General features: G+C 39.9%; 1 protein-coding gene across 10 annotated transcripts in view; it reads left to right on the top strand.

Moving 5' to 3' along the window:
* Positions 1-26,961, top strand: part of Palld (palladin, cytoskeletal associated protein) — a 383,132-nt gene that overhangs the window by 336,763 nt on the left and 19,408 nt on the right. For 5 of the 10 annotated variants that reach the window (XM_074055012.1, XM_074055013.1, XM_074055018.1 and 2 more), the window contains 6 exons: positions 3,108-3,764; positions 14,307-14,442; positions 17,349-17,447; positions 18,173-18,223; positions 19,810-20,031; positions 22,654-22,803. In XM_074055012.1, the coding sequence (XP_073911113.1) occupies positions 3,108-3,764; positions 14,307-14,442; positions 17,349-17,447; positions 18,173-18,223; positions 19,810-20,031; positions 22,654-22,803 (1,315 nt within the window). The remainder of the gene's footprint in view (positions 1-3,107; positions 3,765-14,306; positions 14,443-17,348; positions 17,448-18,172; positions 18,224-19,809; positions 20,032-22,653; positions 22,804-26,961) is intronic. The other 5 variants (XM_074055015.1, XM_074055021.1, XM_074055020.1 and 2 more) reach the window with 3 other exon arrangements.

Below are 26,961 nucleotides of genomic sequence, written 5' to 3'. Positions count from 1 at the left end.
GATGGGTAAGAGTGTAGAGTTTCTTAGGCTTTTTGAATTGTGGGTGTAGTGAGGATAAGAGAAAAAGAAGCTGGGAGGAGTTTGATGAATTTGTTGAACAAAACTGAAGGTTTAAACAATATGACACTGAAAGCATACCTGTGACTAGGACTAGTTTGAACTCTTAACCTAACAGTTTTTCAAGAGATACAGCTTTGTGTCCCTGTTTCATTTTCAGAGAAAGGACAGCAGAAAAAAAAGGAGGAGGAAACCAAAGAAGTGACTATTTTTATAATAAATAACTTTTATTTCCAAAGGCCATAGACCATCTTGACTTTCTGGTACCTTTTGTTCTCTTTGCTTTTTTTGTTTGTTTGTTTTTTATCTCTGTGAAAGTCAACTTTTATAAAAATAACTTGAGGAGGAGAAAATGATTTAAAATTGTGCATTTCATCATCTCAGAATCCATGTGTTCAATCCATTTCAATTTGGTGCTTAAATAAATTATCACTTGCAAAGAAATCAAGTCAGACAGACACCTGAAGATGCAAATTAAGTGTTTTTGCTCCATCTTGCCCCACCACTTCTGCTTCCCTGCATTTTATATTCTTCACCTAGTGCTGAACCACTGAAAAATGAGAGTAGAAAGAGCAAAGTTCTTCATTGCAATATACATATTAGCAGCCATTTAAAAAAATTTTGCAATATACAATTACCAGACTATACTAGAGTTTGAACTCAGGTCTTTGCACTTTCTAGGCAGTCACTCTACCATGCCTCTCGCCCTTTTTTCTCTGGTTAATTTTGAGGTAGGGTCTCAGTTTTTTGACTGGGCCAGCTTGGACCATGATCCTCCCATTTTTGCTTTGTGTTATACATAATTGGAATGACAGATGCATACCACGGCACCCAGCGATTGGTTGAGATGGTATCTTACAAACCTTTCTTGCCTAGGCTGACCTTCAAGTGTGATCTTCCCAATCTTGGCCTCCCAAATAGCTATGATTACAGATGTGAGCCTCCACACCTGTCTGTAATGTTTTGAACTGTTACTTTACTAAAAGTAACACCTCAGCCACTCTATACAAATTTTTGTTAGCAAATTTGGTCATTCTTTTTACTGCTTGCATGAGGAGGTTGTACCTGTGGCAAAAGTTAGAAATAATATAGGTGTCTTCTCAGAAGCCACTCTAATCCTGGAGCAAATGGAGCCTCACACCAGACACAGGGTATGATGTGGTTTCTGTAGCAGCTTCGGTAAAACCACATCACAGGACTATTTATTTCCTGATGCAAGTCACACTTATACCTTCAAACACAGCTGTGGCTCTCTGACCACTGGTAGCCCAGGCTGGCAAGATTGGGGGAATGAAGACTTTGAGGAAAGCCCCTAGATTGCTTCCAGCCCAGGTGCAGTGGTCATTGAGTGTGGGAGACGATTCCAGGAATAGAATGTATATTGCCATAGGTAGGAAAAATAAAGAAATGGTAAAGGCAGATCAGGATGCTGCATCTGGGAAATCAGAATGAGAGTGCTAGGCAAGGGGGTTTAGAGTGGTGGGTGGATGTTATGAGTCTGTTCCTGGGCCAGCTCTGAACACATGAAGCAGGAGCACATGTGCTAGACCGTCTACCAAGCCACACACACATCTGGAACTTCAGGGCAGCAGTGAAGCCCAGCAAGTGGTATGACTGCTTTTGAAATGTTCTAATTCAGTTCAGTCGGACCCCACAAAGACCTTTGTTGTTAAGAATCTTTGATGCTCTGTGCAGATTAAGGAAGGATACAGGGACATCTTCTCTTTACTCCTTTCAGTTCTCAAGAAAGTTACTCATTTTGTCTTTTCATGGATTTAAGCATAATCATTTTATGGGATAATTATAGAAGGGAGTAAAAGACACAGGAAGGACTTTAGAACTTGCTAATGACACTTGATGATTTTGTTATCTTTTTTGACTTTTTATCAGCAGTTCAATTGCTTTGAGTTTCTGAAAGCTTTATTTTTGAAGATTAAATGCTCAGGAATATAAGAAAGTTCTGCTTTATTTTTAAGGTTTAAAGTTAGATGCGTACCTTTGCCTTTTTGTGGAACTGTTGCTGTTTTATCTGCTTGATACATTGCCACCTTCTGTCAAAGTTTCTTTTGGCAGCCCTATGGTTCTTATGTTTACCTACCATGATTAAAGAAAAACATCTTAGATGTGCAAGTGAGCTAAAGAGGAAGATGTAAGATTTTAGCTAATTGTGCTAGCTGCTTACTTTTATTTCAAAAATTAAAATCTGAACTCTTCCCAGTGGAAAAATAGTTGGGAAATGAAATCTGCAACATTAGTATAAAATTATTAACTTGTTATTGCTTATTAGACACATGATAAAGGCAGATGTCACCTATTTACATATGTTGAGCTGTGGCACACATACTGGCATGTATTAAGGGTTCTATAAATAATTGGCAATTCAGAGTTTCCTACTAAAATTTGCACATAGTAAAGTTTTTTGGTTTTTTTTTTATTTTTTGTTTTTCAGGGAACAAACAGAGAATAAAGTAGCTCTTAAGAAAAAAAAAAAAGACACCTCTTGAACCGTGAACCGGGCATGGGTGACTCAAGCCTGCAATGCTAGCTACTTGGAAGGCAAAGATTGGGAAGGATCACAGTTTCAGAAGAGCCCCTGGCTCAACCAATAAAAAGCTGGGTGTGGTGGGTCACACCTGTCATCCCAGCTAAACAGGAAAGCATAAACAGGAAGACTGCAGTCCAGGCCAGCCTGGCCATAAAGTGAGACCCTATCTGAAAGGGCTGGAGGTGTGGCTCAAGTGGTAGAGTGCCTGCCTAACAAGAGTGAGGCCCTGAGTTCAAACCCCAGTACCACCAAATAAATAAATAATTAAAATTAAATACATAGATAAACAATATTGATCTTGCAGGTGGGACAAACGTTCATCACCATCTGCAAAAGCTCTACATCAGCCATGGACATTACCCATCATAACCAACTGATGGATCGCTTTGCCCAGGACCAAACCTCTCCCAACCCTTTGGAGGTGGCATGCGCGGTCAGCTACTCACTCATTCCTCCAGTTCCCTGTCTGACCGCGTCGCTTTCTCTCTCTCCCTCTTTGTCGCAGGGACCCCCTGAAGATCCAGCAACTGCAGCACCAGATCCGCCAGGAGCAGGAGGCGCGCGCTCGGCCCCCCGCGCCGCCCTCGCCGCCCTTCCCGCCGCCGCCCGCGTCCCCGGAGCTCGCGGCCTGCGCGTCGCCCGCCGGCGCGGAGCCCATGAGCGCGCTCGCCTCCCGCTCGGCCGCCGCCGCCGCCATGCAGTCCTCCGGCTCCTTCAACTACGCGCGCCCCAAGCAGTTCATCGCAGCGCAGAACCTGGGTTCCGCGTCCGGCTCCGGCACTCCGGTCTCCAGCCCCGCCACCTCCAGCCTGCCGTCACCCTTGTCCCCCACGCTGAAGCCGTTCGGCCGCGCGCCCGGGCCCTTCGGGCAGCCCTTCGGCGCCGAGCCCGAGCCCGCGTGGTGCCCGTCCTCGCCGTCGCCCCCGCCGCCGCCGCCCCCGGTCTTCAGCCCCACCTCCGCCTTCCCGGTGCCCGACGTGTTCCCGCTGCCGCCGCCGCCGCCACCGCTGCCCAGCTCGGGCCCCGGGTCGCTCTGCGCCTCGCCCGGGGCCCGCCTGGGTCACGGCCAGACGCCCGCCGCCTTCCTCAGCTCCCTGCTGCCCTCGCAGCCGCCGCCCGTGGCCGTCAACGCTCTGGGGCTGCCCAAGGGCGTCACCCCCGCGTGAGTGACAGCCGCGTATCCCCCCGCCCTCCCGTGGAGGTGCACCCACAGCCTGCCGCCCAGGAGGCCACCTGTCCCTCCATCCGCGATTTTACCAGGCCTTCCTTACATGGCTACCTTACCATCTCCCCCTGAGCTGAACCAGAGTCTCACCTCTGCGGTTAGGGTGGCCAGGTGGCCTCAGCGACCAGTTACTGAGCATGCTGCTGTATTACAGTTCATTTGATAGTGTTCCCAAGAGGAACCATTGTCCCGCTTAAGTAACGAGGACTCCAGTGGTTCTTCAGTTTGCCCAGAGTCACAGTCACTAAACTGAGGTTTGAATCCATGTCACAATTCATGCTCTCACCACCAAAGTATGTATCTTGGTATTTCAGCTCCGTATTGCAATAGCTCGGTTTGGTTATTAAGTATACCCTTAAAACTATACAGTATTAAGAAATAAGTCTTTACCTTATACATCTAGTGACCCAGAGGGGAAAATCATAAATGTCCTTAGATTTTGATGCGAATAAATGAAGGGGTATGCAGCCTAGTGAGAAATGAAGCTATCAGTTCTGAGCCTGGTCAATAGTGACCTCTAGATAGATTACAGGACATGTGTCTCGGGTTTTTCTCTTACGGATGATTATCTGTGCCTCTCCTAACCTCACAGTGGCAACACTGTGAACTCTTTAAAGAGAAAATCATTGAAGATAAGGATACCTAGAAGCCAGTAAAACCTTCAAAAGAGATATACAGGTGTTGGCATGATTTGTTGCAGAGTAAAGCGAGTAAAAGCTAGATTAGCACTTAGCCATCTTTCTGAGGATTTCAAAACTAGTGTTAGCAGAGGTCAAGCGATACCCACATCTCAACTCTTCCTGCTGAAATCCTACCTCACAGTGTCCCAGAAGCCCAGTATTCAGAGAGAAAAGGACGCCCTACTAAAGAACAAAATTGAGATGACCTTAGAATTTAAGTTATTTTCATTCATACTTTTGTTTTTGAGATAGCATCTCACTATGTAGCCCAGGTTGGCCTTGAACTTGGCATCCTTCTGCGTGAGTCTCCTGAGTACTAAGAGTATAGGTGTGCACCACCATTTATTTCCTTCAGATCTAAAAATTCCCACTGCAGGGATATAGTAATACCTCAGTAAAAAGTGCTGTCTCTGCCTTGACGAGGTATATCAGGAGCTGCAATGAGCGATGCCTTTCTAAATGTTGATCACATGAATTCTTTGATCGAGATCTGGCTTCTTTTCAAATCCTTATTGGAAAAAGCAGAGTCAAAGTGAATATGTAAATAAGGAAAGGAGTGGAATCTGTATAGTGATGTACTGAACGTTGAGTCAGTAAGCTTGACTGAGGAACACCTTTCTCCACCACTTTTCTGTTTGAGAGAGTAGTACACTGGTACAAAACACCATTACCTTGCTACCAAGAAGCAAGCTATCAGAGACTCACGAAGTGGGAGTCAGCTGCATGATAGTTCTCTTACTTAAAATGGCACCAAACCTTGCTTCCCAGGAAGATAAGTACCATGAAAATAGTCCCTTATAATACTTCTCATATAGGGTTTGATCAAAGATTAGTCTTTTGAAAAGCATTGGGTGATCAGGCCTTTAATCATCTTAAGTAGAAACAGTGGTTTATTCAGATCTTTGGCTTTGAAACTCTCTTAAGAAGATACCCGTTTCAAGGGCTTACTTCAAGTAACAGGAGCACTTGCTCCTTATCACCGTCCATTGTAGCTACTCACTTTTGGGGACCAACCTATTTTATAATTATTGCCACAAGAGTCCAGTAGATCCTGACATTTATTTAAAATTAATGGAGAAGCCATTAATTTTAATGGGAGAAGCCCCCCCCCAAAAAAAACTGTTTAGCACTGTGACACCAAAGATAAGGTGCACTATGAAACTATAGATTTTTAGCTCTGTGCCAGCCCCAAAAACTAATGTTAGGTGGCTTCCTTCCTGCCTGGAAGGAATTCTCCTGTTGCTAATTCACACACTCTTGAAGAATTCATTCATTTGGTTTGATACATGTGTCTTTTGAAATAGTTTTTCCCCCCCTCTGGTATACTGTGGATTCCAACATTTGCATTCTGAATTAAATGTTGCTATATGTCCTTCATAATAATCCACATGATTTGTAAAGATACAATGTCCCTTTCAGGGCTACTATGACTAATTGGGATCCTTGAACTTGCAGGAGCTGTCAAACTGTTGTCAAATTATGTCAAATGCTAGCAGATTACTAGTGACTCAATGAAACAGAAATGCATTAGTTTCTTTCTACCTGCCTTATTTTACCAAAACCTTAAATATAAATTTCAGTTACCTCAGTTCTGTTAATTATCAACTGCACATCTTCTATCTTATTCTACTATGTGTTTAGAATTATCTCACTTTAATCTGGAGGAGAGGAGGTTGGTACACTAAGTTTCTGAATGCTCTGTGGAGTCTATTGCCCCTGTGTGTGGGTAGCAGAGGTCAAGGCAGGGAACAAAGGCCACGAATGCCAGTGACAAACCACAGAGCCCAGAAGGGCCTCCTTGGACTCACAGCAACCACATGCGTTTGTGGGCTGATGGCCTTTTAGGGAACTTCAGCAATCCAGTTCATTGAGTGTCATTCTTTCTTCAGGTAGCTACATTCTTCTGCAAGGTTCCTGAGGTCACTGAAATGTCACCCTGCTTGGAGGTGCTGACAGACATAAATATTGACTGAATCTTTTAGATGGAGGCCTTGAGGAGACCTGCCTTAGAAAGAAATGTTTGTGCTTTTGTAAAATCAATGTATGGCTGATAGATTTACTGACAGCTTCCATTGTTGTAACTTTGCTTTTCTGCCTAGTAAACTGGCTCCCAGAGGTCAGTGCCACACAGGCACAGAGTAGCATTTCCATGCAGCATTTCCATCTCTGGTGTCTTTAGGTGGCAGTACCAAGTCTGAAGAATGAATCTGATGAGATCCATCCCCTACACTCAGACAGGCACTATATCCTTTATGTTCTCATAAGGAATGTCACAGCCATAGTGCTACAATGCCTTTTTTTGTTGTTGTTATTCTTTTGTTGTTGAGACAGGGTCTCTCTATGTAACCCAGGCTGGCCTCAAACTCATGATCCCCTGTCTCAGCCATTTGAGTGCTGGGATTACAGGTGTGCACCAAGCCTGGTTTCCAGTGTCTTTTCATTGCCTCTTTTATCTAAGTAGTGCTTTGGCTTGAAATGTTCCCCCATGTTTGACACAAATAAGAACATGTGTCAACAAGAGCTTTTATATGTATGTGCTAATGAGAGTCTTTATTCTATAGGTACTCAGCTCTTTACAAACATCTCGGTGTCTCTCTCTCCCCCTGACTTACATGAAGCAGGTAGATGGGAGCACTGTCACCCTTCTATACTCAAAAGTTTTGTGAAAGGATTTCCCAGGGTTCTGGAATAAGCCTAAGCAAAGAGAGTGTAGTGTGACTTGAGTGTGTTGCCTCTTGATCTCTAATAAATCTGAAAGCTAATATTTCTTAAAGAAAACTGTTGCAAAAGCAATAAAACAAAATGCCTTGAGTCTTAAAAGTTTGTAACAGAGTTAGTTATACTTTAAATTTTTCCATGTACAGAGCATTTTAGGCAGTTTTCAAGTGAAAGCATTTGTTAAATAATCACTAATAGAGAAGAACCCAACAGACAAAAGGGACACTGGACTTTGCAGGTATTGCATTATTCCAGCCATCCAGAGAAAGAGATGTGTGGCAGCCTTGCCATTCTCCATTAGAGAGCAGAGACTTGAGTAGATGTGGGCATTCCTAGGGGCTTGTTACTGGGCTGGTTAGTGACCAGTAGCTTAGAGGACTGCACAGAAATTTGTGACCTCTGCTGGGCAAGTATCTCCCTGCAGCTTAGTGGGCAAGGCCTCCAGATCTGCCATACCTGGTGACAATGCTGTTGAAATGGCTCTGCCCACGGGCAGCTCAAGTCACAGTTGGCTTCTTACCAAGTTGTACAGAGTGAATGAGTAGCAGAGCCAGCACCTTTGTCATTTTACCCTTCACAAAAGATAATGTGAAAAGAATTTAATATTAGGGAATAAAGCTATCTGTTTTCCTTTAAGTAAGAGCTTAAGGTAGCTATTTCTTGTAACTTAACTACTTTAGTATCATAATAAAATGCAGTAAGAAATAGAACTGACACAAGAGTACAAAAACTCAGCTTGTATATTTGGGCATTTTTATATATTCATGAATATATTGCATCCTTGATACGAAGCATGCCTAAATGTTAACAGTGTTAATGAATTGGCTGCCTCTGAAATGTGTGTGAAATTTAGTTATCCTCAGATTTCACTGAGTTTGAGAACAAGAGAATAAGAAAATTTGTAGTAACTAAAAAGCTCCTAAAATCGGTATTGTACTCTGGAGACTTGAGTTTCTGAAATGCACTGACAGAACTGATCTGGAGTGTTCTATCAAGGGAAGAATATATTCAAGATTATTCATTAGCAAACAAAACAAAAACCCCTTCCTGGGATCTGGTGTTGGTTGAATCTGAAAGATTTTGCTTTCCAGATGCTTGTGTGTATTTTCTAGATATTTTTACCCCAAACCACATGAATATTATTTTTAAATGGCAGTGACTTACTGTTAATGTCTAAGTAAACAAATCAGTAATATTTTTGGCACAGTTGGGCCCAGTGTGGATACACTGAAGTACTTAGTGTGGAAGATATGTTCTGAATTGTTTACTGGTGAAGGTCTGCTTCGGAGTGTGGATTTTCATGAAGAGTTCTGATTTTGGTAACAGTTTACTTTGAAATAAGCATTTTAAAATATTGTGTAAACCATAATGAAGAGAAAGCATCTCTTTCATCACCAGATACTCTTTTTTCCTAGTGAGTTAATTGTTCTTCATGTATCAAAAGCAGGTGCCATCTAGAGGAGCAAACTGACAACCATCTTACATTAAATTCCAAGGCTGTAGTTCAGACTCCAGTAAAAAAAAAAAAAAAATTTGAACTCCAAGACTGTATTTGTTTTATCAGAAAACAAACTCAAGTTCCCAAAGCTTTGCCTCAAAAACTTAAATTTTTCTTTCTTTGTCTCTCGCTTCCCAAATACTCCATCTTGGTGTCTTAACACAACCTTACATATTAACCCTAAATATTATCTTCAATTTTAAACACAAATTTTCTAGTGTTTTCTGAATTATATTAGTCCAGTGAGAAGCTCTCTGAAAAAAAAAAGAAAAGAAGAAGAAGGCGTTCCATGTTAGAAAAAGTGCAAGAAATAATGTGTTCTCTACCTCTTTCCTCAAACTTCCCAGTGCCTACCTGTTGCCTCTGCCAGGCTCATTCTGGTCATGGGACCTTTGCACTTGCTCTCTCTCTGTAGGTCCTCACACAACCAGCAACTTCCTGTCATTTACAGCCACAGCTATAGTGTCACCTCTTTAGAGGTTTGGTTGACTATACGATACAGCTACTTATTCATACATCTGTTACTTCCTGATATGTCTTTCCTTCCATTCTTTTTTCCCCTCTGCCATCTCCACTGTAGAATGTGATTTTTGTAAATACTGTGACATAATTTTGTTCAACATTGTATTCCCAGCACCTAGAAAAGGCAGTGAAAAAGCAATCAGTAAGGGTTATCTACATTCATAGAAACTCAGTTCAAGAATTCTTGGCATCTTCTTAAACTCCTTCCTCTCATTCATTGTTTCCCTTGGCCAGTCTCAACTCCATGATTTTCTGCCATGCTGGATATTTTGTGTTGGCCTCAAAGATCCACTTACTATGTCAGCGCTGTTCCAAGTGTTTAGTGTACACTAGCTCCTGTAGTATCCCTAATAATCCCACGAGGTAACTGCTATTAACATCCACATTTTACTTAGGAGGAAACTGAGGCACATAGTCAGGTAACTGTCCCAAGCCTTGGAGCTTGGGTAGTAGTAAAAAAAAATAAGATTCTTGATTCAGGTCCTTTCTTCACACTGCCTCTGAGATCTTTCCTCTCCTTCTCCATACTTGTGAACCTCCTCATCTTTCAATGTCTGTCTTAGGTACCTATTTCTTTCACAGAGTCCTCTGCAGTCATTCCAACCAGCATTGTTTTCTAGTTCATTTTTACTCTCTTTAAACTTAAAACTAATACTACATTGTTTGTTTAACTTACCCCCCAACTTGATCATTAACTAACATTGATGAAGGACCATCCCTTAGGACTTGGTTTGTCTTTGCAATCTCGTTAAGATAATGTTGAGACTATAGTGATGAAACTTTTTCTTCATTTTATGCATAGAACTTCTAATACTCAGTTGAATTTCATGGTGTCATCAGGTAATACAAATATCTTAGAAACCTATTTTTTCCTAGGCTTAACAGAATTAGCATTGGTGTACTGGCTTAGCACTGTGCCCTGTTAGATGCCCAATAAAATTTGTGGAATGACTATTGAACATTTAAGCAAATTTTTCAATTGGTTAATTCTTATTTCAGTTTTAATTGTCCAGAACCAAGAAAATATGAGTACATTGAGTTCTATAAGGAAAGGGAAATATAGGGGGAAAGAGGAATCACATAAATGTCCTTCTAATGCTGATAATTTTTTGTTGTTGTTTTTTGAGATAGAATCTTACCCACATTGACTTCATATTTTCAATCTTCCTGCCTCAGTCTCTCGTGTGCTGGGCTCACAGGCATGTGCCACCATGCCTAGCTACACATATTATTATGATTTGGGAATTGACTCCTTAAAAGAAATGTAAAATGGTTTTATTTGGATCAAAAGTAATCTTAATTGTACTCTTTGAAATTATAAAATACTTGGGTAGCAGGGGCCCAAACCAAGATAGATGGTTCTTCTCTATGAACTGCTCTAGAGCAGTTATTCTAAGTCCCCCTGAAAGGGTCAAGTATACTGAAAAATGCTTTCCAAGCAAGTTCTGTAGTAAATAGACAGCTGTTTAATTGTCCAAGACAATTGGGACTGTCTTTAAAACGCCACTTGTATGCTCTTCCTGTTTAGATGATCTATTCTGCCCATACTTTTTTACCCCTTGGTTCTCCTTGGTGCTAAGAACACGGATCTCAGTGTAGTCTACCAGTAGAAACACAGTGATGCCTCTGTCCTCACATAGTTGTGCACCCCTTTTAGGTTGTTCAGGCTTAGAGCAGTAATAATAGGAAACTGTGTGTTAGCTGAAGTAAGATAGCTAGCTATCTTCAACTCTATCTTTCAGGTGACTTCAAAGCCCAACTATTCTATTTCTCAGAAGTAAGGCTGCAGTCATAGCAGGACAAAACTTCCAAAATTATATGGTGTTTACTTGTCCTGAGTCTGACTTTTTACATGTGATCTGATTTTGGATGGCTCTGGCACAGTGTCTGGCACTGAAGAGGGAAAGAAGAGGGAGGTCAGAAGTGAAGATAGATAGCGTCCATTCACTCATTGAGAAATATTTTAGTGTTTGTTAGCAAGTATTGTGGTTAACAAAAGAACCATGGTTAGAGAGAGGCACATAATAACAGACTGCTAAGAAGAAAACAAACATGGTCCATTACTAATGGGACAGACTTAGGGACGTCTTTTCATGGAGACATGAAACAAAAGGCTGATGACATACCCTGGGAAGAACAGTCAGGAAAGCTAGCAAACCATGCACATTTTTGTTTAGTGACTGCTTGGCACTAAAAACTGAGATACATCTTGCTATCAACATGCCTCAGGTTCATTGCCCATCTCTCTAAATGTCAAGATTAATTCCCAGTGAGGAAGGATACAAATTAATGTTTGACTAGCCATTTGCCATTTAGGATGTCACAGTATTTTAGATCTTTGTTTCTTTTTCTTTTGGGGGATTACTGGAATTTGAACTCAAGGCCTATACCTTGAGTGGCTCTTTTTTGTGATTGATTTTTTTCAAGATAGGATTTTGCAAACTATTAGCCCAGGCTAGCTTCAAACCATGATCCTCCTGAGTAACTAGGATTAAAGGAGTGAGCCACCAGTGGCTGGCTTGTTTCTTTAATGTCTTACCCTAGTACGCTCTTATTTGAACTTCAGGAGCCAAAAATATGGACCTGGATGGTGGATATTTTCCACCACAAGTATCAAAAGATTCAACAAGTTTCAAGGGTTTACTGATGTATAAGTCTGAGGCACAGAAATTACATAGTGCCTAAAATGTGATCAGGGACCCAGGACCTCTCTGTCCTTCTACTCTGTCATCATTATTATAGGTTCTCTTCTCATATCTTGGAATAGATGCAGGAGTTTTTGGCATTACATTTCTAACGGTGAAAGAAAAGGGGCATACTTTTTAGGTGTCTCCATCTAGAGATGGAATGTCTTTAAGTAGAGCACCTCACCGTCTCATTCCCACTTCAGTGACCCAATCCCATTAGCCAGGGCTATATCACATGCCATTGGCCAAACAAATCCTTCCCAGGAGCTCGAGATCACTCAATTTGGCTTAGACCAATCTCCCACTGAGTGTGTGGGGGGATAGCTACCACACTGAAAGGTAAACACTCAACACTATCAGGAAAATTCAGAAAGGAAACAAAGGAATGTGGACCAGTGGAAAGAATGGTTGTTGGGAAGCCCAGGAACGTGTTGAGTGAAATGATGAAAAGCCAAGAGGTAGTAAACTCAAATGTTTTTGTACATCCATACTAGTGCCTCTGCCTTACCAGTCAGGGACATCAGGCACACAGTAAACCTTTTTTAATTCAGAAATAGGCTCTCACAAGGGCTGGTGGAGTGGCTCAAGTGATAGGATGCCTGCCTAGCAAGCGTGAGGTCCTGAGTTCAAACCCTAGTACCACCCAAAAAAATAAAAACAGAAATAGGCTATCACAAAATATATAAATAAGGAGATATATGCTTAGGTTAATAACAAAATGAAATTCTTATCCATTTCTAGAAACTTTGAAATCCCCGCATAGAATCTCCCCCAAGAATTAACCACCACCCTGAATTTCTAAGTTTACTCTCCTACTTCTCTTTATAGTTTTACCACATATATATGTTTCTCTAAGTTGGTGTATCAAACTTTTACATGTATCAAAATCACCTAGAGGACTTGACTCCAACCCAGAGTTTCTGATTCAGCAGGTCTGGAGTGAGATTGCAAATTAGCAACTAACAACTTCTCCAGCCTTGCTGATGCTTTTGGTCCACACACACTTCGAGAACCAATGACCTAGCACCGGTCTATTTAGTTTTTGCCTGTTCATAAATAGGCATGCTTATGTATTCTTCTGTGATTTGCTTTTCTAATATACTTGAATTTCATCATTGAAATTCAGTGTTGTAAATAAGGGTAATAATGGGTCATGCATGTCACCTTCTATGGTATTCCATTTCTCATTAATTTCTACTCACTGCCTTCTGAGGAAAAAGACAGAGAAATAGGAAGCAAGTTGCTTAAGGCACCAACAAAAGCGACTCCACACCTGTCAGTCACACAGCACCAGTGACCCTGGCACACATAGTTCAGGGCATTGATGCTGCCCTTTGAAAAAAAGGTCCTGAGGTGTCACCTATCCTGCTCCAAGAGTTCAGGAGGATTGGGGTTTGCCAGCCATATATAAGACCTATAGACCTCCCAGAACCCTCTAGTATTAAAAAAAAAAAAGACTTTATATCATATAACACTGGTTTATTCTAATAAAATAAAATATTAGGAATAAGGGGATGGAAGAAAAGGTAACAAACTTAATACAGGTTGAGCACCCCAAATCCAAAACCCAAAATATTTGAGCATCAACATGGTAAGTTTCACACCTAACTTCATGTGATGGTTCACAGTCAAAGTGCAGGCCCACGAAGAATGTCGTCTAAAGTTTCTTTCAGGTTGTGTGTGTAAGGTATATATGAAACCTAAGTGACTTTTCACGTTTAGATGTGAGTTCAGTTGCCAAGCTGTCTCATTATGTATATGGATATACTCAGAATCTAAAAGCCTTTTGGTCCAAGCATTTTGAAAAAGGGCCACTCCACCTGTATTTGCTTAGAATGAATGGGCCAAGCACTGTTGTTGAATAAAATGAATTAGAAAGGATCAGAAAATTGAATAAAAGATGTCCTCTTTCAAATCCTCTCAACATTCATATGTGGTATATACTTCTATACCTATTTTATAAGAGGTTTTAAGAAACTTGCCCATAGTCACAAACCTAATACAAGATAGAGTCGGATCTTAAACCTAAGTGATAACAAATCACATCACTTTTTCATGTTACACTGTGGTTTCTCTAAGTTTTTATAGGCCTTCCCTATTTTGGCATTTACCTAACCACTGAGACGTACTGCTTGAAAGTATCTAATCCTTCTCTGAAAACTGGTTCCAAATAGTGTTTCCTGAGACACTGAAACCAGCTTTCATGGTTCTTTCTGTATTAATTGGAACAGATGCACCCTGAGAAAAGTACAGAGAGAGAAAAGGAATGACAGGTTGATACACTGTACTGTCCCTTTGTTGGGTTTGAAGGTTTGACTTGGATTTATACACCTGACAACTGACTGTACTACTACCTTATGCTTTTGTCCTGCAGGGGATTTCCAAAGAAGGCCGGTAGAACTGCTAGGATAGCCTCTGATGAGGAGATTCAAGGTACAAAGGATGCTGTCATTCAAGACCTGGAACGAAAACTTCGCTTCAAGGAGGACCTCCTGAACAATGGCCAGCCGGTACTGAGACAGATGAGGGGTGTGGAGGCATCGATTCTTAAGATTTATCCATAGAATAATGTCATTATCCCTGAATCTCAACCTTCTTCTTAGTGAGTTGAAGAGAAAAGAAGGAAGGGCAGCTATTCAGGTTGAGAGTACAGCAAATGAGTAATGACACTGTTATAAAGAAAAACATGGGGATTCCATCTGGCTGGTGGCTGTTGGTAAAGAAGGGGGAAGGTGTGCCCTGGAATAGTTTGTATGAAAAAGTAGTGAATTTGACTTCAAATACCACAAGGAGAGTTTGGATTCTAATATGTATACTTCTTCTACCCAAAAACACCATTGCTGGAGAAACCATTGCTGAGTTCATTCCTATCATACCCAGCTCTGGCTGGATAGTGATTCAGTAATCTGCAAGAGTAATGCCTGTTCTGTTCTGCAATCTTGTTCCAGCTTGTCAGAGCAAGACACCTAAACTTGAGAAAACAATAATTATGTTTTAAGGCTACAGAATTGTAGAGTACATACATAAATCTGGTGAAAAATACAGCACCTGAAAATTATGCTTGGCTCTTCAGTAGCAGAAAAGACCATCCATGTATGAAATCTCCCCAGATCCCTTTTTCAGAGTAGAAAGCCTCAGTGTTAATAGTGTATTCTGGAAATTTTAATTATCAAATATTGATAAATAAAATGTGAAAACAGACTATGATTGGAAAGATGAAGGATAGAGAAGGCATATTCAATCTGACTTTAATTATTAGGGTATCTTAATCTAATAAAGGAAAATAAAATTCCAATGAGTTGTGTGTTACTCATTTCACTGGCTATAGAAGATATTTTCCTTCATAAAAGGAAAATATTTTCTTCCTGGAATAAGTGATTGCATGTGTAAATGTACACACACTGGAAGTTTTTCTTGGCTCTGTCAACTAAAGCATTTGAAAGATTAAAGCAAATACGTATAGGAATTTTTTCAAGCCAGGTAAAATGCATCTCTCCAGCTTCCCCTAATGCCTTTTTTGTGGTTGTTTATTTAAATATTCCTTATGGACTAGGATTCGCTTGGTCAGAACTAAGACTTCTATTATAAGTTACTATTCAACCCATATTATGTATATGTGTATGTCATTTATATTGATCTGTTTGGTGATGAATAACATTAAGTTTCATAGATATCCATATTTGAGAATTTAAGAAAAGTAAGGTTTCCTTTTTCAGAAAGTGGGGTTCTCAACCTTTTCCTAGTGTTACATGTTTTTCTTTTACTTATTTTTGGCTTCTGTAGACTTGTTTACATGGTATATGATTTAGAAGCAAAACCGTGAAGTAAGTTTGGCTTCTTATGGTAGCAAGCAATCCCTAATGGAGGGAATTCTGGCAAAGAAATCAATATCAAATTGATATCTCTGCCTATAAGGAACAGGGTGAAAATCACTCCAGGCCTCCCACCAATGCAATGTAATTTTCCATGAGAAAATTAAAAAGGCTTTTAAGAGAGCAAAGATTTAAAACTGGCTTTTAAAACTGAACTCCCTGATTATAATAGACTTTGAAAATTAATTTACACAATGACATACTGGACTGAATCACTCTGTGTACTCCTCAGACACCTACTTCTTACCTCTCCCTACCCCTGTCTTTTTTTTATTAAGTGTAATAATTTGAACTTTAGGGCTATTTGGCACTTGATTTGTTTCACTTCCTGGTTTTAGCTGGGACTGCAACCAGCAATTACTGGAAATTTTAAATTTACCCAACATATTTTCCTTATTAGAGAATTTCTAATAGTATTTGCATCTATATTCAGAAGTTTGGAAATTTATCTGAAGTAACTTCTGTACTTTCTTACTTCTTTACTAATTATTCCCTATGCCCAACCAAACCCATTTGTAAAATGCCCCTGAGCGAGGAGGGGACTCTGAAAGTTCCTCCCAGATTCATAATTCACTTTAGAACCAACACCAAGTACAGGAATCATTCCCACTGACAGAACCGAAATGCTGGCACTTCTTATGAAAAAGACTGGCCTTGTGGAATGATTTTGGCAGATTCCAGAGTGCTGATGTCTGGCTGCAAAGTCACTGCCATTTTCTTCCTTATGGGCAAGCAGTTTGCTTCTGAGTGGAGTCATGGCTGATGGGTGTTAGCTTTGGCAAGTACCCTTTATCGTTGTGCTCCTGCTTCAGTCATGTGATGTGTGGTCATTCCTTGTGGGTTATTATGTTGCTTCTTGGCTTACATCACACAGCAGCCAAGGAAGTGCTCTTAGAGGAAAAACCCCCAAAGCAGAAAGGACCATTACTGCCAACTGGTCTAAAACTCCCATTTGCTAATATTTATTGAGTGTATACTATGTGCCAGACACCGGCTTCAGTAATAAGGAGAATTACTTCTATGAGTGACACCTGTTTTTTTGGGTTTTTTTCTTCCTATTCATCAGTCTCTTCTCCTTTCAAGGAGCGTTCAGTTTTTTTCTGTCAGTTGATCTTCAAGCTGACTTGACTGTTCTAAAGTCTATGAATGGCTTGGAAAACACCATTTCCCTTAAACAGTATTTTACTGTCTGAATGTCTTTTTCTCTTTGTTTTTCATAAGGATAAGAATGACACATCTTTTCTGTGTGGTTGCTGCCTTGTTGCTTATCATTCACTTTAAATTTGTGCTGTATCAGCTGGTGGCTCCCAAAATTAGTTATCTCATCTCCTAAGACTGGATTAGGCATTGGGGACCAGAAAGGGAGGTGAATAGCAAATCTGAAGCAAGGGAAGGAAATAGACTCCTTTTATTCACAGCTACCCAAAGCTGAAGAGAGAACAGGTATGAAAATGTCAAAACTCATTTTTTAATTCTTTTTTATAAGGCAATATATAACTGATTTTTTTCCTAATTTTGCATTTTTTGTGACTCATTTTGTTTAGAGATTAACATACGAAGAAAGAATGGCTCGTCGACTCCTTGGTGCGGACAGTGCAAATGTCTTCAACATCCAGGAGCCAGAAGAAGAAACAGCTAATCAGGTACTATGATACTTGGAACTCCTTAGAAAAATGGCAGCTGTTTGTCCCTTTTCCCCATACTCTTTGTGGACACTATACTTGAGAAAAGTAGAGGGGCAAGTCACAGACAAGCAGTGTTGATATCTTTAATCAACGTCATACTGAGCCAGTGCAATGTGCCAGACACTGTGTCAGGTGACTAATAGAACTGTCCATCAGTAATACTGGCTCTTTCTGTCTTCTTATTGATCAGTTCAGTTTTCTTTCAAATATCTTTCTGTTTTTCCTGTCTTGTGCTTTAATGTGAGATAAAAAGAGTAGTCACATTTTCATTGATATTATTTGAAGCTAACAAACATTTTCCATTATATTCTTAATGTCAGTCAAATTAAAACATCCATGTACATAAAAGACTGCCCTTGTCTTCCTTCACATATATACTTACAAGCATTAACCAGCAAAAGTCCTAAAATGGTGTTTTTATTCCTGTTACTACCACAAAGAGATCATTTTGTGGATCTGGTATAAGTTGCTTTATAGTCTGTTAATTCTGTTTGGAACTTCCATATGTAGCCTCAAACTTAAAGAACAAAAAGCTTTTCAGACAAATCTAAAGGCTCAAGTAAACTCTTCCTCCTTTAAAATCTAGAAGTTTCTCTGTGTGAAATATTGCTACCACAAGTTTCATTTAAATAAAACTGTCGCTCTGGCTTCATCTTGTTGGTTCTCTTTTTCTGCCTCTACAGGACATCGGGTCTGCTCATGCTTCTGTAGGGAGCCCTCTGGATGGTCAAAAGGTTAAGCTTTCACCTTTCTTCTCTGTCTGTCTTCCACTGTATCTGTTTTCTTCTGTTCTTTTTTTATCTGGGTATCTGTCTTTACTGCTCTATAAACTCTATGATGAGTACCAATTTTCATTTACTATCAGATAACAAAATTGCTTTTTTTTTTTTTGAGATAGTCTCCATATGTAGCCCAGACTGGCGTTCTACCCACTCACTATGCAACCCAGGCTGTGGCTAGATTCTCCTGCCTTGGCCTCCTGAGTATTTTAGGTGTGCACTGCTTAGCTCACCTACTCTGAACTTCAAAGATTTCATTTGTCATACACTTTTCTAGGGGAAAAAAGCTCTACATTTTTTTCTTTTTTGGGGCGGTTGGTACTGGGGTTTGATCTCAGGGCTTTGCGCTTGCAAGGCAGGGACTTTACACTTGAGCCAGGATTCCAACCCTTTTTGCTCTGGTTAACTTGGAGATGGAATCTCACTTTTTGCCCAGACTGGCCTGATTTTAATCCTCCTATTTTAAGTTTCCCACTGTTGCAGGGATGACAGGTGCCCACCATCACACCCAACCTTTTCTGTTGAGATAGGATCTCACAAATTTTTGCCCAGGTTGACCTCAAACTGAGCTCTTCCCCTCAATCTCTGCTGCCCCAAGTAGCTAGGATTATAGGCATGAGCCATTGGTGCCCAGAAAAAAAAAAATCGCTAATCCTTAAAGTGATTAATTTTGTAGCAATTACAACTAATGATGTAATATTTACATTTTATTCATACTATTGTATTCCTTCCCTCAAACAACAAACTGTTTTCAAAGGTTTGGAACTCCTTTAAGAGAAAAACCTAGTGAAAAATCATCTCACAGTTAATATTAAATAGGGAATATTTTATAATGGGCTGCACTTGCACTTTGTAGGCTGAAAAGCTGTGGGATCCACCTTAAACACCATAGTATACTGATAGATGCTTGGTTTTGTTTTTGTGTTTTTAACCAAAGTATTGACAGAACTATAATTCCTGTTTATCTTTTAAAGAGGTAGGCTCCTCCTAGCTTCAGATTTAGGAGGGATTCCTTATTAGATGGGGTCATTATACATTAAAAAAAAACATAGTGCCATTTTTTCCCATTGTTCATTTGATAAAATTCTATATAACACTGCAGCTGCTTGTGACATATAAACTTAGACTTCTGGACATGTGCACCACACTACGTAAAGAAATCAGTGTTCCTTTCTGTTTTCCTCTAATGAACAGTTCAGGAATATGTAGCTTTTGATATTTTTTCTCTCCTTCTCCCTTTTAGCCCTTTCCCCCCTTCCATGAGAAAAGAGAAAAAACTCATCTCAGTTCTTTTCTTTTCTTTTTTTTTTTTTTTTTTGGATGATAGAATTGGAGACAATTTGAAATACCATATGCACTCACTTCCAGGTGTTTTTTTGCTTTTTATGAAATCGAATTTAGCTCAGACTATGGTTTTAAGCTCCATGGTAAAAATGTCCTATCTTTTCAGTACCTTATTGGAGAAGGGGGATAAGACTCATTAGATAAATTGTTCCACAGGGACTAAGATTGACAACCTTGAATTTTTTTGCCTGACTTAGGAATACAAAGTCTCCAGCTGTGAACAGAGACTCATAAGCGAAATTGAGTATAGGCTAGAAAGGTCCCCTGTGGACGAATCGGGTGATGACATTCACTATGGGGATATGCCCATGGAAAATGGAGTGGCACCATTCTTTGAGATGAAGCTGAAACATTACAAGATCTTTGAAGGAATGCCAGTGACTTTCACATGTAGAGTGGCTGGGAATCCAAAGCCAAAGGTAAGCTAAAACATGACTTTTTAAGAGTTGTCTTAGTCCATTTTCTGTTGCTATTACAAAATGCCTAAGACTGGGTAATTTATAAGGAAAGTTCATTTGGATTCAAGGTTCCAGAGGCTGGGAAGTCCAAGAGCATGGTGCCAGTGAGAGCCTTGTGCTCCTTCAACTCATGACAGAAAGCAGAAGGTTACCACATGGGGAGACAAAGCATATGTGCTAGAGAGCTCATTTTTATAACAGAGTTATGCCAGAGATAATTATTCCAGCCATGTGTAGATTAATCATTACCCAGTCACCTCCGAAAAGTTTCACCTTTCAACTCTTTTGCACTGGGGAACAAGTTTTCATCCAATGAGCAAGGTGCCCACGGCTCATGCCTGTAATCCTAGCTACTTGAGAGGCTGAGATCAGGAGGATTGAAGTTCCAGGACAATTTGAGCAAAGAAGGAGACCCCATCTCAATGGAGAAAAGCTAGATGTGGTGGCATGTACCTGTCATCTCAGCAACAATGAGAAGCTTAAAATAGGAGGATCACAGTCTGACCACCCTGGGCAAAAGCAAGACATTATCTCCAAAATAACCAGAGTAAAAAGTGCTGGAGGCCTGTCTCAAGTAATATAGCACTGCCTCACAAGTACAAAGCCCTGGGTTCAAACCCCAGCACCACGAAAAAAATAAGTTTCCAGCCAATGAATTCTGGTGTTGTTTCTGAGGAATTTACCTTGTAAAGTACAGTAGATATGGTGGAAAGGAAAGTTAGAAACTAACTTTTTCAACACTCAGGATATGAAATATCTTAAGTACTCTAAATACAGGGCCATCTTTATGGGCCTAGAAACCAGAAAGATTTGGAAGGGAAGGGAAGTAGATCTGCGGTTTGAAGAATGGAATGGAATGGGAGTAGAAGAGTAGAGTGGGTGGGTAGGGTAGGGTAGGGTAAAGTAGGGTAGGGTAGGATAGGGTAGGATACGGTAGAGTAGGGTAGAACACAATAGAGTAAGAGAGTCCCCTAATAACAGCAGTTGAATAAAAAACAAGGAGCTTTTCACACACCGATATCATTTGCCTTTCATTGTTCCTCTCAAATTTCAAACGACTGAAGACAGCTCTGAGGCCACAGACCTCCCAAGGCCACAGACTTGGTGACTTGGACATCAACCTAGTGATCTATACCATAAAGAGAAGTAATGTTCACCATGAGTGATAAAAATTTTAGATTTTTAATCTACAAAGTCAAGGCTCCCTATACTTTATAAATGGAGGTGGGGTGAGGAATAATGTTTAGAAAAAATAATCACAATTTCTGAACCAGGCATGGTGATGCACCTCTGTAATCCCAACACTTGGGAGGCTGAGGCAGGAGGATCCCAAGTTCGACACCAGCCTATGCTGTGTAGCAACACCCTGTCTCAAAACACTAAAAAACTGATACTGTGGAGGATTAGGCAGGCCTGGATAGGAGCCTTTCCTTGCTGCAAACATATGCATGGGCTGGAGATGGACGCTCTCCTGTCATTAAAAGGAGAACTAGAATAACTGTTTACTAGACCAGCAAAGCAATAAGCAGGATTATTCTTTCCCCTAATTTAAATGAAAAGAAGAGTGTAAAGTAGGTTTCTTTTGTCAGGAAACAATTAGGAATGCTTTGGATTGCAAGGAACAAAAAATGCGTTTTTACAAAGGAGATCTATTTTGTCGTGGTAAGTCTGGAGATGGGTTGATGCAGACTTGCTTCAGCATCTCAGCAGATTAGGGCTGCTACACTGTGATTGGTTATAGTGGGCCCATCCTACACTGTGTAGTTCCCAACCTAAACCAAAATAATAAACTGCCAGACACCCTTGGAACAGTGGTTTTGTTTAAAGTTAAGGAAAGGAAGGAGGAATATAGAAAAGATAGTTGGACCCAAGTCCTTTTAAATTTTTTATTTAATCAAGATTCATTTTTGCTTTAATTATTTTCTACATTTAATTTTCCGATGACTTAAGTGATATATCTGAAAATTATTGTGATTTTCAATAATACTGTGCCTTCTTTAACACACCAGGAGAGTTGGCATGCTCTTGGCCTTTCATTAGATGCTTTTAGCCCAGAATTAAAGCAATAGAATTCCAGCCATCACCAACCTCTAACTGCTTCCTCCCTCCCAGCCACTTTTGTATTTGCTTAACACAATTCAGTAGAACGATTAGAGTTTGGAGTTTGTCTGGTTCTCCAAAACAACCTTCTTATATTTACTATATAAGTAACACATTTTAGTTGCCAATACATTTAAAGAAAGAAAGAAGCAAAAAGAAAAATGCCATTTCATACAAATAATCACCATCAAAATTGTGTGTGTACATATATGCAAATGCCATGTCTTTAAAAAACCAAAAATAATAGTCTTCCTACACATATTCTCTAGAACAAAAAAGAGGTGTATAACTTTAGAAACAAAATAGAATTGAATTTGTTTGCTACCTGTTTTATTTCACTCAACAATCAGTGTCCTGTTCTAGTGCTCAGTTTAACACTCTAACGTGAAAACTGATATCAACACTGTAGACCCCAATGTAATTACCAGTCCTCCAAAAAGAGTAAGAGTACATTTGTAACCCTCACTCTGCTTCATTCCACAGATCTATTGGTTTAAAGATGGAAAGCAGATTTCTCCCAAGAGTGATCACTACAGCATTCAAAGAGATCTGGACGGGACCTGTTCTCTCCATACTGTAGCTGCCACCCTAGATGACGATGGGAATTACACAATTATGGCGGCCAACCCTCAGGTAGAGAAGGGAATAAGTCTGGGCTCTTTTCTGTGTCTAATGCTTACAGGTATTTGGTTGCACAGAGGAGTGGTTTAATTACAAGGTGAAGTTACTCTTCTTTGACTTCTAAAATTGTTTTTCATATTCTACATCTATCTTGCTTTCAAATGATAGAAAAATTCCTAGTCTCATATTTATTCCATCAGGAATTCTTCTAGAGGAGTGATTCTAGTACAGATGTGCATTTCTTCTATAAAATTATCAAGGGCCTCTTATGGAGGTCATGGGGTTGCAGTGGTGGTCAGGACAAAGTCCTGAAATAGAAAATAAGTCTATAAACAAATAAATTGCATAATTTCAGGCAGGATAGGTTCTATAAGAAAATAAAGTGAAAGAGATACAGAGTATGTGGCATAGTATAGGGTATAGTAGAAAAACTCAAAAAATATATTGAAAAACAAATACACACAGACACCCTCACCAGACAGATCATAATTTTGATAGTGCCTATGTATATAGCATTCAGGATTTGTTTGTATCAAATTTTTTTATCTTGTATTTGACCTTAGACTTGGGGTCAAAAAATCAACTGCCTTCTTAGAATCTAATAGAAGGCTACTGGGTGTCCTGTTCCCAATTCAAGCCTGCAAAGTCTTTTTATTGTGTATCTTACATATTTTAGGCACTATAGTGGGTACAAAGGATGCAAAAATGACTATGAGGTTATTTTGCTTAATGTGCTCAATGTGTGTCAGGGTAATTTTCATAAATCTACCAATGTTGTATAATTCATACTGCTTTTTTAAGAAAACTAAAATTTGCCTAGCAAGTACAAGTCTTCAAGTTCAAACCCCACTACTGTAAAAAGGAAGTTAATTTAAAATTGATGATTTTATGATGTAGCTAATGAAAACTGTCTAGAAGTCATCTTTTAAAAAATCTCTGATCTATTTATATCATTCCATATTTCATTACTTCTTTTAAACAGTATTGTATTAGAAAATGATATTTTAGTATAAGGTCATACCACCCTGAACATAGAAACTACAATAGGGTCAGGTCTGGTCAGTATCTGGATGGGAAAAAAATGATATTTTTTTAAAACTTACAAGCTTTTAAAAGTCTATGCAAGGTTTATCTTATTGTAATATCCCTCTTTCAAATAAAGATATTTTTCTGTAATAATATTAATGCTAGAAGGACACTGATTATTCAGGTAATCAGGTTATGACAGCAGAGAAAACTATTCATTATCAATGAGAAGTTTCTATATTAATGCATTTTTTAAAGTGCTACTGGGATTTGAATTCAGGGCTTCACACTTGCTAGGCAGGCACTCTACCGCTTGACCCATTTTTGTTTGAGTTGTTTTTCAGTTAGGATCTCACACTTTTTGCCCAAGGCTGGCTTTGCGCCACAATTTTCCTACCCATGCCTTCTGCATAACTGGCATTACTGATGCTCACCACCACATTCAGCTTATCGGTTGATATGGGGTCTCACTAAATTGTTGCTCAGGCTTACCTGGAACTGCAGTGATCCTCCAGATCTCTCCTTCCTGAGTAGCTGGGATCACAGGTATGCAACCCCATACAGTTCTTTAATGCACTCTTGAGGTTCTAATTTTGTAATCAATGTATACATGACCATCACCCTGAAAAGGAATCGAAACCATAAACTCTGTTAAGAAGTTACATTTTAAGGCTTATGTTCATGTTTGATGTAACTGAAGGAAAGAACAAAAGTAGAACTTGCCCTTTTTATTATATTTTCAGTGCATTTACTTGACTATTAGCATATTTCAGCTTTTAGTTTTCTGCCTGTTTTTAAAAAATGATAGTGAACTCAACAAAATCCAAGTTTTTATGTTTGATCTTCATTCCTCTTTTCTTCTAGAAAGGCTGGGGTTTCTTACAGGATAGAATAATCTCTGACTAGAACTGGGTTCCTGCTACTAAGCTCAAGCCATCTTTCCTAGCATGTCTTAAATAAGCCACCTTATAGAACAAAAAAACTGCAATTGTAAACCTGCTGCCAGTCTTCTTCTAATGTGTCTGTACATAAAAAAAAAGTTCTACAAGAGGAAGGGTTCAGTGCTCATGGCCAAAGGCAGAGGCAGAGACTAAGACATCTGGCCAGCATCAGATCACTCAATAAACCCTCTGACAAACTGTAGAAGGAGGGCTGCTACAGCTCACCTCATTGCTCATTGTTATGCATAGATTAGAACATCATTAATGTGTGCAATTGTAATGTGGCAATGAAAAACACTAATGCAGCCAGGTGTGGTGGCACACACCTGCAATCCCAGCTACTTGGAGGCAGAGGCAGGAGGATCACGAGTTCAAGGCCAGCCTGGGCAAAGTTAGGGAGACCCTATCTCAAAACTAAATTTAAAAAAAGAGGGGCTGAAGGCGTGGCCCAAGTGGCAAAGCCCCTGCCTAGCATCACATGGGAGGGTCTGGGTGCAGACCCCAGTACTGCAAATACACAAATAAACAATGTGATCTTACCCCGAACCCTGTGTATAAAGCTGCTCCCTGCTCCGCAAAAGTAAGTAAATGTAGGAAAGGAGTGAGGGAAGGCAACCTAAAAAAAAAAAGGCGAACCAGACTGTGCAGCATCAGCGTTAGGAGCAGGAGCTGTGGCACCTGCCAGATCTGAGCTGGCTTCTACTCTGCCACTTATTACCTAGTAATCTTTAGCCAGTCACTTCACCTCTCTATACCTGTTTCTTCTTTTGAAAATGAGAATAATACTATTGACTTAAATAGTACATGTTAAAAGCACTCAGTTTACCTGGTGTGTAGAATGCTTACAATACATTCACAGACACTAATTACCCCACCTTAGAACAGCAAGATTCAGCAGCAACCTGTGGAACCAGGATGTCAGAGATTGGTTCTGTTCTAGGTGCTCCACCCCCACAGCACTGTTAGAGAGTGAGCAAGTCAGTTGGGATGGAATCTCCACCCACCATGCTACTGGTGTGTGGTCTCCTGACCTCCTGGCTGTTCCCTTTTATCACTCCCATGGGAAAGAACTTAGGCAGCAGATGTAGCTATGCCACAGCTGCCACAGCTGTGGGCTTGAGTGGAGGAAGCTATGAGCCAGGGACAAGGCCACACCCGTGCACAGCTGACTCTGACCACACATGAACCTGGGAAGCTGTTCTCCATTCCCAGAACCTTCAGAACAAAGAGAAGACCCTAGAAGACTGGTCGGTCACTGCCTCCATTCTAAACCCCAGAACTTCTGCTTTATCAAATCGCAGACTAAGCCCCACAATTAGTGTTCTCTGGTTCTTGCCCTCTATCCTTGGGAGAAAAGACAAAATTATTAGAAGCGAACTGGTTTATATCAAGTAACCAAAAGTAATCCTAACAGAATATTCCTTCCATTCTGCCTATAATTTAAGCAATGGGTAATTATTATGAGTGTTCTGAGTCTACCAGGGGGAGCAAAAGATTCAAAGAACCCAGGGTCACAGGAATCAGACCAGTTCTTATGCCTAAAATTCCAAAGGTCTCTAAGTACACTCAGTATTTTAATCAAGAGGTGGGGCTAAGAGTTTTCTTTTCTATCTAAATAACCAAAGACATACAAAAGGAGGGGAAACTCATGTAGAGAGCGGGAGGAGATCCTACAAGTGATCGGGCTTTGGCATGTTGATGTATATACCCCATTAACATTGCTGTGAGAGAATTCTGACATTTATGCTACTTGGTGATAATTGTTGTTCCAAGTTTCTGATCATGTTGCCTGGCAGATTTTATTTCCAAGAGTAAAACTTCTTTTTTGTTGTTGTTCAGTGTTTTCCAATAGCAAGTATGTACAAATATGTCAGATGTAGTTTTTATAAGCTATCATCTAGATACTAGAATGAACTTTAAGAAACATTGCTTATTAAGAAAACGAAGTGGTATTTAAACCAGAACAAGTGCAGGCCATTTTTCTACCAAAAGCTTGACATAAATTATCATTCATGGCTAGGAATGCCGGCATAGAAATGTTTAACCTCTGCCATAATCACAACCTTATAACATCTGTTATCATATGTTGAAGTATTTTGTTACTCTTTTAATTTGTGAATTGAAACATAATTTGAAAGGAAAATGTCATAAGTAGGCACAGAAAAAATCAAAAGTAAAAGCTAACTCTCTCAAGTTACATTTA

The sequence above is a fragment of the Castor canadensis genome, chromosome 14, assembly GCF_047511655.1.
Source record: "Castor canadensis chromosome 14, mCasCan1.hap1v2, whole genome shotgun sequence".
In the NCBI taxonomy this organism is placed as follows: Eukaryota; Metazoa; Chordata; class Mammalia; order Rodentia; family Castoridae; genus Castor; species Castor canadensis.
This window is presented reverse-complemented; position numbering and strand designations above follow the sequence as displayed.